Source organism: Carcharhinus amblyrhynchos, chromosome 8 (genome assembly GCF_965287045.1).
Source record: "Carcharhinus amblyrhynchos chromosome 8, sCarAmb.v2.hapA, whole genome shotgun sequence".
NCBI classification, from domain to species: domain Eukaryota; kingdom Metazoa; phylum Chordata; class Chondrichthyes; order Carcharhiniformes; family Carcharhinidae; genus Carcharhinus; species Carcharhinus amblyrhynchos.
The window spans coordinates 19501275-19514456 of NC_137331.1; the positions used below are offsets into that span (position 1 = coordinate 19501275).

General features: G+C 40.5%; 1 protein-coding gene across 1 annotated transcript; it reads right to left on the minus strand.

The window, feature by feature from the left end:
- Positions 1-4573: 4573 nt before the first annotated feature.
- On the minus strand, positions 4574-12414 carry LOC145346931 (dendritic cell-specific transmembrane protein-like). Its single transcript, XM_080194808.1, has 3 exons — positions 11386-12414; positions 8175-8507; positions 4574-4714 (listed from the first exon to the last, which is right to left on the minus strand). The coding sequence occupies exons 1-3, from the start codon at positions 12412-12414 to the stop codon at positions 4574-4576; spliced, it is 1503 nt and encodes a 500-aa protein (XP_080050934.1).
- Between the last annotated feature and the right edge of the window lie 768 nt (positions 12415-13182).

A 13182-nucleotide genomic window follows, 5' to 3' on the forward strand; every position in this document is an offset into this window, starting at 1 on the left:
ACTCTACCTATTGGATGTCTTACAGCACAGAGGCCATTTGAACAATGGTGTCAAGGTCTGTAGAGTAATCCATTCTATATCTCAGCTCTAGCTCTACAACGTTTCAAGTACCCATTCAATTTAGTCTTGAAATTATAAATCATCTCTGCTGCCAGCATTCTCATAGGCATCAAGCTCCAGATCATTACCACTCACTGTGTAAAAAAAGGTACCTATTCCTGACAATGCACTACCACCTAATGGGACCTTTGTTTACATTATCTAAAGCAGCCGTAACCTAGTACACCTCTATCAGATCTCCCCTCAAGCTCCTTTTCTCCAAGAGGACAGCCCAGCTTCTCTTACCTAACTTTGGAGCTAAATTCCCTTCTCTTTGGAATCATTCTGGGAAATATCCTTTATATCCTCTCAACAATCCTCACATCCTTTCTAAAGTGTGGCCCAACTAGAGTGTCAGCATAATTTTCCTGCTTTTGTACTCTGAACATAAGTAACGTGCTTTGTCCCTAATAGCTCAGCCCCTATTAGGGGCCTACCCAGCCCCTTACTACCTATTTACTATTTACATGCCTGTAGAAGATTTTTGGGTTTCCTTTTATATTTCCATATTCTTTTCATATTTGCTTTTTGCCAGTCTTATTTTTCCCGTCACTTCCTCGCTTAGCTTACTGTATTTGGCCTAACTCTCACTTTGACGAATTCACCTGATATTTTGTTTAATCACATTCCCTATATCCTTCATCATTCCTGGACTGATTTCCCTACCTTTCCCTCTTGTTGCAATGTACCTATCCTGTACCTGAAACATCCCCTTCTTATCTAAGAATCATAGAATCCGTACAGTGCAGAAGGAGGCTGCCCAGCCCATCAAGTCCACACTGGTAACAATCTCACCCGGGCCCTATCCCCGCAACCCCACATATTTACCCACTAATCTGTCTAATCTATGCTTCCCAAGAGACTAAGGGGTAATTTAGAATGGCCAATTAACCTAACCCATACATCTTTGAACTGTGGGAGGAAACTGGAGTACTTGGAAAAAACCCACACAGACATGGGGAGAATGTACAAACTCCACACACACAGTGACCGAAGCCGGGAATCAAACCAGGTTCCTGGGCTGAGAGGCAGCAGTGCCACCTGTGCCATTTGTTACAGGTCCATATTCTGGAGCAGAAAAATGCAGGTTCTTCCGTTTCTCTCTACATGTTTTCACATGGTTGTTAATTGTATCAGGTGTGACAGACCCAATTTTTATAAGACCATTATGCTGGATGAATATGGGGTCACGTGTCAGGTTGCCATGGATGATGGGAGAATCACAGGAGTGGAGGTAGCTCAAGACAGATAAAATCTGGGTGCACAATCCCTTCCAAGCCTTTTCATTCATAGTTTTGTGGTTCTTCTTAATTTGCCACTGTGGCACTGTGCCACCATTCTGCCCTCATTGTCACTCATTATTTCGTTATCATTTTTCCTTTCAGCTTTTGTTTCCATAATGCCCTGCATAAGTTTCCATTCATCTCATTGAATTTAACACTCTTCCTTTTTGCAAATATTGACTTTAGATTGTTCCTCTCCAAAACCCCATGATGCGATGATCACTCTTATCCAAGTATTAGACCACAGACATTTTGTCCACTTGATCCATTTCATTCTCCAGCACCAACCAGATCCAGCAATGCCTCTTTCCTTAGTTGGACTGAAAACATACCTTTATAGGAGTCAGGGATATATATTGCCATTCCTCCACTGTTGCTGTGTCAAGTCCCTAACAACACGCGTGTGCCTATACCACATGGCCTGCAACAGTTCAAGAATGCATCTCATCACCAAGGGCAATTGGGATGGGTAACAAATGCTAGCCTAGCCAGCAAAGCCTATCCCAAAAGCAATGGATTGTTGTTAGTCTTTAAAAAAAACAATTAGAATATTGTGACAAATTCTATTTGCCAAACTTAAGAAAGGATGTGAAGGCATTGGAGAGGATGCAGAAAAAGATTTGTGAGAATGTTTCTGAAATGAAAGATTCAGTTGTAAGAATATCTGAGCAAATCTGAACCTATACTCTTTAGTAGCCATGATATAGAGATGCCGGCGTTGGACTGGGATGGGCACAGTAAGAAGTCTCACAATAGCAGGTTAAAATCGAACAGGTTTATTTGGAATCATGAGCTTTCGGAGCATTGCTCCTTCATTAGGTGAGTGTCTGCTTACCTAATGATTCCAAATAAACCTGTTGGATTTTAACCTGCTATTGCGAGACTTCTTACTATACTCTTTAGGACTGAGGAAGTTGAGAGGAGATTGATGGAGATGTTTAAAATCTGGAGAGGGTCGACAGGAAGAAACTGTTCCCATTGACAGGAATGTGAAGAACCAGAGGGCATTGATTTAAGTTGACTGGCAAAAGAAATAAGAGTATCATGAGGAAAAGCTTTTACACAGCACGTGGTTAGGATCTAGAATGTATTGTCTGAGAGTGCAATGAAAGCAACTTCAATCCTGGTTTTCAAAAGGGAATCGGATCATTATCTGAAGAGAAAAATAAATTGCGGAGTTACAGGCAAGGCACATGGGACAAACTGAATAGTTCTCCCAGAGAGCTGACAGAGATTGATACAACGTGCCAAATGCTTCCTCCTCTGCTTCAACAATTCTAGATTGGCCAAATGGGATGTTGCATAAAATAACAAGGAGTAAAACAGATGCAATTAGAGGATAGTAATGACATATCTTAATTCATTCAGTACAGGTGCTGCATTTTATCCTTATCAAATATGACAGCCAATTTATATTTTGATTTCTAAATAATCATCATTTCAGAACATTATGAAACATTCCAGTTCAAAAGGCAATAAGTTCAAAAAATTGACTGTCATCCATATATCTTTCAATTGCATCGTAACTTAGTCTTGATAGGACAGGTTATGACTTGTAATTGCATACTTCAAGGGTAATATCATTTGTGTGAATTGCACAATCAACTAACATTGAATTACTTAACAATTCAGTCCATATTTGAAAGAATAAATTGAGTATGAGAATTATGAGCTCCTGAATAATTTTGCTTTAGAGATGGGGAATAATGAATCATAAGGTGAGATTCTCTTTTTTTTTGTCTAAATGGCAGACAGCCGTGGCAGCAACATTCTTGCTGGCCGGAATGGCATAAACTTGTGTTCGATTCCACACTTGAAGCCTCATTAGTTGCAAGTATCTCTCCACTTCATCTGGCAGCTTGGGAGTTGATTCATCCACTTGCCATCAGCTGGCAGGTTCAAAGGTCCCGCTGCCATATTTAAACATCAATCTAACACATACGTCTCACTCTCCCCAGCCCAACTGTCACTAAGAAACAATCCACAATGTCTAGAAGCCTCTAAGATCCTTGCTTCAGCTACCAGACATTCAATGCCTTGATCTGTGTAGTTTAGGCACAGAGATATCTCCTGCACCTGTGGATTGGTTCCAGGAAGCATTCAAACATCACCTCTCTGGCCTGGAAGGCTGTGACCCAGGAGGTCAACGCGCGGGCACCACACCCAAAACACAGTGCTTTGCAGGAAGAAGATGTCGTGTTTGCATCATTAAATGACGGTGAAAGTATTAAGCCTTGTTTCACATCACTGTCATTTCTCAGTGGATTTTAAATTGACAGTATGAGTACATTAACTGGTCATCACTGACCAAAGCTAATGTCAAATCCCAACGAGTCATGCCAAATATGAAATGTAGAACTTGTTCTCTCAGTGGTTGTGAAAGGCACAATTTAACTGCAGGACTTCCTTTCTTTCTAAAAATGTAATTAAGTTTCACTCCAGAGAGCTGAATATAAAATCTAGACTAATACTTCAATGCTGTACTGAGGAAATGTTGTACTGTGTATTTAATTTTGTTTGTAGAAGTCTCCATTTTCTCTCTCAGGTAAAAGATTCTATAGAACTACTTGAAGTTGAGCAGTGTAGTTTTCCTTATGTTGTGACTAATCTGCTTATTACCTCAATACAGTAAATGTTATGTAACCTTCTATAACGTATAAATTTCTTCTTCAATTTCTTTGCTGTGATGAGAATAACTCCAGTAAGAAGTCTGATAACACCAGGTTTAAGTCCAACCGATTTATTTGATAGTAAACTCACAAGCTTTCGGGGTTAGCCCCTTCATCAGGTGAATGGAGAGTTCTGGCCTCAGACAGAGCATATAACAGCACACAGTTTACAGATTACTGAGTAGAATGCGAGTCTTTACAACTAACCTGCTATTCAAATAAATCGGTTGGACTTAAACCTGGTGTTGTCAGACTTCTTACTGTGTTTACCCCAGTCCAACGCCAGCATCTCCACATCAAGAATAATTCCAGCATCTCTCGCCTCCCCACAGAACTGAAGTCCCTCATTCCTGTTATCATTCTGATATTTCATTAATGTTGCAACAAAAAGTTTAACTCCAACTTCCCCTGTGCTGATTCTCAATAACTAAACACAATTGTGAAACAAAGATGCATTGTTATACAGCATATACATTTTGAGTCATTGTAGCCTATCACACAATCCATTGAAGTGTCGCCTCCTCATTTGCTGCCTAGTATCTGATGTTTCTTTATTCCAAACTCAATACGGATTTCACCAGAGCTCTGGTAATGTATTTCTGTTCCCTTTGGTAATTCATTTCTGCTTTGCTTCATTCTGAAGATGGGAAACCAGAAGGAGACCTGAAGGAGTTACAAAGGTAAGAAAGGTGAAGCATAGAATATTTGCTGTTATTCAAATATTTAAAAAAGAAAACAAATGGTCTTAAAAACCTTTAGGCTATCTCCCACTGTACTCTTGGTAGGGCTCAAAGGCCAGGAACTTGTCCAGAACACAGAAAAGCCAGTCCCAATTTATAAGGGATCATGCATCACCTGAAGGGTGTCAGAGTCTCCATTAATATAGCTATTGGAGTAAAAGAGAATGGAACCTTAAGTGGTGTATCCCTATATTGTGATGCTCACTTTTCCAAGTCTCCATTGAGGTGAGACTGAATGTACCAATATAAACATTGCATGTGGAGTCTGAACTGTGCAGGGCACCTGAGTGACTATTTTGATAAATGCAATGGCATTCTGATGCACAGGAGTGGGCATGAAGTCAGGGGGTGGGGTGGGTGCAGGGGGTACACCTTCTGGCATGTTTGGTTTCAATATAGCTATAGTGTGGAAATAGGTTGATAAGTGTAACAGTTAGATCGGGTGGAGAGAGTTAAAAGCTACTCACGACATTGGTCATCTGCAGAGAGATCTGGATAGGCTGAGTGAGGAGGCGAGGACTTGGCAGATGGAGTATAACATTAACAAATGTGAGGTTATCCACTTTGGTAGAAATAATAGTAGGAAGGATTATTATTTAAAGGGTGAAAAGCTGCGGCATGCTACGGTGCAGAGGGACCTGGGGGTCCTTGTGCACGAATCGCAAAAACCCAGTCTGCAGGTGCAGCAAGTGATCAAGAAGGCAAATGGAATGTTGGCCTTTATAGCGAGGGGGATAGAATATAAAAGCAGGGAGGTCTTGCTGCAACTATACAGGGTACAGGGTACTGGAATTCTCTGTCCATTGAAGTGGTGGAGGCTACCTCATTGAATACGTTTAAGTCACAGGTAGATAGATTTTCTGATAGGCAAGGGAATTAAAGGTTATGGGGAGCAGGCGGGAAAGTGGAACTGATCCACTTCAGATCAGCCATGATCTTATTGAATGGTGGGGCAGGCTCGAAGTGCTAGATGGCCTACTCCTGCTCCTATTTCTTATGTTCTTATGTACTAGTGAGGCCGCAACTTGAGTACTGTGGGCAGTTTAGTCCCCGCATTTGCGAAAGGATATATTGGCCTTGGAGGGAGTACAGAGAATGTTCACCAGGCTGATACTGGAGATGAGGGGATTAGCTTGAGAAGAGAGATTGAATAGACTGGGTCTGGACTTGTTAGAGTTTAGAAGACTGAGGGGGGATCTTTATAGAGATTTACAAGATTATGAAAGGGCTAGATAGGGTAGAGGTAGAGAGATTCTTCCCACATAAAAAGGATAGCAGAACTAGAGGGCACAGCCTCAAAATAAGCGGGGGTGGGGGGGGGTGCAATTTAGAACGGAGTTGAGGAGGAACTTCTTCACTCAAAGGGTGGTGAGTCTCTGGAATTCTCTGCCCATTGAAGTGGTGGAGGCTACCTCGCTGAATATATTTAAGTCACGGGTAGATAGATTTCTGATAGACAAGGGAATTAAGGGTTATGGGGAGAAAGCGGGAAAGTGGAACTGATCCACTGCAGATCAGCCATGATCTTATTAAATGGTGGTGCAGGCTCGAAGGGCTAGATGGCCCACTCCTGCTCCTATTTCTTATGTTCTTATCTCTCCAGAATACTGTTAATCCTTCTATCCTTTTTGTTAATTTACTTTCCCTCTGTGTTTCTCCTACTGCTTGTCTATTGACATTTTCTCCCTGTTTCTGCCATGTGAAATGGATACTTCACATTTGTACCTTTTGTCCAACAATAATCCCTGGTCAGCCAATTAAACTTTGGTTAAACTGCAACTTACTCTTGCCATTTTGTTGCGTAATGAATATAAAAATTCTCAATGTTTCAATGTTTATGACTTTTGGTACATATTTTACAGGGTGTGTATAAATGCTCCACATTGTGCCATTCTGGTGGGGAGGGAAAAAGAATGTCTAGGGACAGTGAGTGAGCAAACATGGACAATAACAAAAAAGTAGAGAAGGCAAGGGGAACAGGCTTGTCTGAAGATGGCGAAGATATAGCTGAGGGTTTCAGCAGCTGAAGGGTAGAGGTAGCAATGAACCTGAGATGGTAACTTGAAGGTGGTTAAAACTGGTGATGAATAAGTGGAGTTTGCACATGAGTTGAGATGAGTTTTCCAAATGTTTAATTAGTTCACCTGGAGCTGAATGCTGGAGAAGAAATCTGAGCACCCAGGATTGATCAAGATAGCTGGTGAAGAGATACAGCTGATTTTCCATATAGAACTTGACCCCATGGTGATGATATTAATGAAGAACTCAGCTAGTTTATAATGAGGGGGGAGGGATGTGGACCAAGCTGGACAGCAGGTTTTTTTTTGCCACTCCACCTAGGACAATCTAAATTGTTGGCTTCATTTGCAATGTTAGTTTTTGCTTGAACCCAGCTGGAAGAATTAGATAGCTGGTGGGGGAAAGGAAGATTTTGGGTAGCAGGGATTTCTGATATCAGTGGAGTTGAATTCCAGTGTTCCCAAGGCCAGCTTTCCATCCTGCATTCTGACTTAAATCCTCCTCACCTAAAATCTTGCTGATTCTATGCTACTCTACTCCAAACCTCCCACCATCATTAGTCCTGTCCACATTGACATAAATTGGTTCCTGGTCCCTCAACACATCCAGTTCAAAACCTCTTCATGGCCTAGCCTTTCCTATTTTTGTAATCATTTATTTGCTGTCCATTGATGATATCATGCGATAACATTGTTAGTTTTCACTGCATGCTGATGCTAGACACCCCACCACTTCTCTCAAGATCTCTTCTGTTGCAGAATTATCAGATTGCTTGCCTGACAGCTAAGGCTGGATGAACAAAGATTTACTGGGAAGATGAAAGTCACTACCTTTAGACCCCGCTAGAATCTCTGCTTCCTAATTACCGACTCTGTTTCTCTCCAGCTGACTGAGGCTGGGCCAGACTGTTCACACAACTATGTTGTCAGTTTTTGATTTTGAGGTGAGTTTCAACTGAATTCCTGTGCCATCACCATTTCCCACCTTTGTAACACCTCTACCTTTCCTATCCTACCCTGCCTCAGCTCATCTGATGCTTCAAATTTCATCCATGTCTTTGCTACCTCCAACATTCTGCTAGCCAGCCTCCCACAACCTACTCTGAGTAAACCTGAGGTTATTGGGAGGGAAATTGATCTTTATTGGTTGTATAAAACATCCAATATCAAATTGACAACACTCTCTATGATAACTAATGGAAAATAAGTCTTTGGGAGAGAGAAAGTCAGGAAGGGATGTAAATAATATTAAACACAGCTCCCTATATAAATGGCATGGCAGGTTTATAAAATTTTACATTGAAGATCTTACTTTCTAAAAAACTGAAATTGTTTTTTAAAAATATATTATAATTGATTCCTTACCTTATTAGCTGTGAAGCATTGTACTTTGTCTTCACTCATTAATTTGACCCAGGATCTTTTCTGTAGTATTTTTTCATGCAGAAACTCTATTCGCCTCTTCTCCATCTCAGCATTAAATGATGATAAAACCAGTACTTTCAGTGTTGTAAATTTTGCAGAAAATAAAGTGATTAGCAACAAGGCAGCAATTAGTGCAACAAGTGGGAACCATATCTTGGCTATCGACAGCGTCGGTTGAGTGATGCAGTTACCTTTAGACAAATGAGTTTCATGTGAGAATGTTGCTGCTTCTCTGTGACTGACGATAGGACCGATTATGGAATAGGTATTTGCCTGTAGAAAACAAGAATGAATAAGAAACACAAACAGGTTCTCAGCTGAATCCTAACATAAAAACCAGTACAACAACCAAGTTGATGAGGAATTTTTACATAGGGTTTCAGGTTACCTATCACATTTGAGGATGTTACAACAATAACATCCATTTTCTTTACTCTTAAACTCGTCTATCTAAAAGGCATGTAAATAAAAAAGGCATACTAGTTTTTGGCCTAGACATAGACGTAGTTGCCCTGATAAGGAAGCCTAAGATATAAAAACAAAAGATGAGATCTTTGTAAGTGATACCTGTATGATTGGATAATGGGATTTTTGTTGTAAGGAAGTGATTTGATGATTTGGATCCTTTATAAAAGTTTAAAAATGGACGATTGTGTGTTTATGTGATTTTGCAGTCATCTATGTATGCCAGGTCAATTTTGTATTTAGAAGAAATAGCAACAGCAAAAAAGATAAGTATTGTATGAGATGACTTTGACACCTTTGACTCAATGTGGAACAGGGGTCTTCAGGGAGGTGATCACTGTCAAGATTCCTCGATGTAAGATAATTGTGGGGAGGGTCTCCAAAAACATTCCAATCTGGGAAGGACAAGAGGAGGGAGACTCCTTACAGACTTGGAGGAGGAATGCTACTCTTCCATCCAATTCCCGCCCATGGAATCAATCGTATGTGGTACTTTCCTTAGTGTCTTTCAGCTGGTCTCCTGAGGCCTGCAGGCCTCCTTGATGATCTGTACACTGTTTGTGTCATCCCACCCAAATTCTCATTAACATCCTGTTGCAGCACTGATAATGCCATTGGGCCATGACATTATGGAGGAAGTGGGGTAGTTAAATATTGGGGAGCTGTGTAAGGAAAGCTCCTTGACTCATTCACATCAGCGGGGACATTTCTCAGAGGTAGGTGGGGTTGTGAATTAACTGCTCACTGAGTGGAGGTGGGGAGAAAATTTAAGTAATGTCTCAATTAGGGACAATTTATAGGGCTTGCTGAGCAGCCACTGCTATATGGGGATGCTGCCAGCTTAATGGAGGTAGCCTCTGCAGGGTGTTCAGCAGCTATCAGAGTCAGAGGCTTCATCACCCAAACAGGGGGCCACCAGCAGCAGAAGCCACAGACAGCCTGAGTGTGCTAACAGCTATACTAACAAGCGATTTAAGATCAACAGTCAAGTTCCTATTGTGGATCAATTTCAATTGCTAGAGTGACATCCATTCATACGCAAGGACCTGTTCTCTGCAAGCAAAAGATATGCGTTCAAACCTTGTGCCTTTCTTGGAACGTGAGGGGGCTTGGAGACTGAACATTTCTATGATACTGTTATTCCCCAGAAACGCTCCAATTGAAATATGACCTATGTTTCCCATTCATTCCCCAGAACTAGATCCAGCATTGATCCTTTTTTATTGGGCTAGAAACAAAGTGATCAAGAAGAAGTTAGAACATAGAACACTACAGCACAAACAGGCCCTTCGGCCCACAAGTTGCACTGATCATATCCCTACCCAACAGGCCTATCTATAACCCTCAATCCCACTAAATCCCATGTACTCATCCAGAAGTCTCTTAAAAGACCCCAACGAGTTCGCCTCCACCAACACCGGCAGCCGATTCCACTCATCTACCACCCTCTGAGTGAAAAACTTACCCTTGACATCTCCTCTGTACCTACTCCCCAGCACCTTAAACCAGTGTACTCTGGGAGTGACCATTTCAGCCCTGAGAAATAGCCTCTGAGAATCCACCCTATCTATACCTCTCAACATCTTATAAACTTCTATCAGGTTGCCTCTCATCCTTCGTCTCTCCAGGGAGAAAAGAGCTAGCTCAAAGAACAAAGAGAACAAAGAACAAAAACAGCCTGGGAAACAGGCCCTTCGGCCCAACGAGCCCGCACCACCATTTTAACACTACCAGTCCCCCCCTCCATCCATGACCCTTATCTATTGTTTTATGGCCATCCACATTGAGGGAAACTAATTTACGCAGCTCCCTCAACCTATCCTCATAAGGCATGCCACCCAATCCAGGTAATATCCTTGTAAATTTCCTCTGCACCCTTTCAATAGCTTCCACATCCTTCTTGTAGTGAGGCAACAAGAACTGCGCACAATACTCCAAATGGAGTCTGACAAGGGTCTTATAAAGTTGCAGCATTATCTCAATCCCTCGATTAATGAAGGCTAGTACACCGAATGCCTTCTTGACCACATCCTCCACCTACGAAGCTGATTTAAGAGTCCTATGGACCCGGACCCCAAGGTCCTCCTGCTCCTCTACACTGCTAAGAGTCCTACCCTTGATATTATACTCCTTCATACTTTTTTTTGGGAATCCCTCCCCCACTTTGCCCTTTCTACTGTTGCTAGTCCAGTCCTTATTAGGACAATTTAAGTCACCCATTTTCACTGCTCTGGAATTCTTGCGTTTTTCTGTAAGGTTCTTGCAACAAATCTGCTTTTCTAGCTTCTTCCCACTAGTACATGACGTAAAACACATACTCAGTGCCATAATAGATCCTTTATCATTCTGTAGTTTTAACCAAATAGATTCTGTTTTTCATCCCCCGTTAATGCTGCTGTGTTTAGGCAATACTATATGAATCTAATATCACCAGCATTCAAACACTTCATAAACTTATTTCCTTGGAGAATTGATACTGAGAATGTCCTCGTTTCCCCTCACTTACAGGCTAGAACATGCAGAAGCCGAAAATCCCAATCTATTCTTCCCGACAGGTAACTCCTTTATAGAAGAATCACACACCCAAGTCGTCACACTTATCATTATAAAGTGGCTGCTATGCAATTTTGCTTGCAAAAGCTAACCAAAAATGGATTTTTATTTCATAGAAAAAATATATACTTACAGAGAATTCAAAATTCATGGTACTATTAAGTGGAGGCAGGTGATCAAGGTGATATTTTATTGAAGAAATAAGCAAGAATAGTCCATAATCCAGCATTATGATTATTGTCCAAATACATATGTTACTGAAGATAGGAGCACAGAATCTTGCCATAATTTTCCATTCCTTTTCTGATAAATGGAGTGCTGGGATCTTTATAAAACATTTCTTCTCTTTTCTGGTTAGTTGGAGCAGATGAGGCTTCCCTTGTTCTTTCTGTTTCTCATCAAACTTCAAGAACTCATTTGTGACATATATGTTTTCAAACTTTATGTTGGTTAAAAACCTTTTGATATAGAACCAAGTAAATACTAGAATCAGTAAGATGCCCATTATGAGCATTGCATTTTTACAAATGTGGGAAAAGAAGACCAATCTTGAAATGATGCAGTTAGCCAAGATTTCCAAGTTAATTCTGGTTGCATTGAGGTTTCTTTTCAAAGCATCATCTTCTATATTGTATTCTATCTTTAAATCACCTTCAAACTTTACAAAATGATTTGTTGGTAAATGTTTGATTTGTTCCTGAATCCAACACGTAATATTAATGTATTTTTCCAAAAGCTCACGGACTGATGGGAGCATGTACTTCAGGTTGCATTCTAAACTTTCTACTAATCTTCTTAAATTGAGAAAGCTGTTTAGAGCACAATTATAAAGCACCACAGTGGTGCCTGCTGTTATCAGAGCATTACGACCTTGCTGTGTCCCACATGAAACGAGGAATATCAGAATGAAGCATCTAAAATACTTTGAAAGAAACAAAGCTCCAGAAGTGACAGCAGCAAAGGTTCCGCACACTGCCAGAGTCACCAGTAGGCTGTGTTGTAATGCCTTCAAACACGAGTAGAGGATGCCGCTGGCCCCTAGTCCCACCAAAAAACAAAGTGAGAGCAGACACAGAATGTTCTTCAAACCAGGTTTTCGTTCTGATGCAAGCAGCTGGAAGAGGCTTCCAAAAAATTGAGCAATAGTCTTCAGAACTGCCATTTTAATTTGGATAACTTTTCCACAGTTGAAAAAAACTGAAATCAAATAAAATATTCACAATTATTATTTGAGGAGCAATGGGCCCTGATTAAGAACAGTGCTAGTATACATGAAGTTTCAATGTAGAGAAATTTCCTTCACAACCCACCTCAGCTATTGGTCATTACACAGCACGGTTATTAGATTAACAGTTAGAACAAACAAGTTGAAAAAATGTTGCTTTGTATTATGCTTCATGCTGTAAAACTAAAGTAAACCCTAATAATTAAAATAAACCTCCTGCTCAAACATCTTAAAAATAACAACACAAGCATTCAGAAATGAATAAAATAATTAAGCTTGGTTATTTTCATTGTTTTTATCAGTAAGTTATGTTCTTTATTTTTCTATTTCACATAGATGGCTTGAAAATGTGCACTGAATCACATGTACATTTTTTCGTCCAATTATATCTTAGCCTCAAGTCCACTTCAGCTGAAGCTTGCATATTTTCTTGTTCTGTGACAGCTATTATGAAATCTCCATTACCAAAATCCTAGGACAAGAATGTTTTTGTCAAAACTATTGAATTACAGATGTCTAAAGATTAACATGACCATGTCATTAATGCCACCATGTCAATATCAAATGTAATTTAACATGTTACACCATTGCACTAAAATTCCACTTGGAATCTTTTGGACTTTCATCCTGAGACAAGAAATGCAAGTCAGACCATTTCCCATCACCTGCCTGATAGTGCCTGTTCACACAAATTTCATAGTGGGT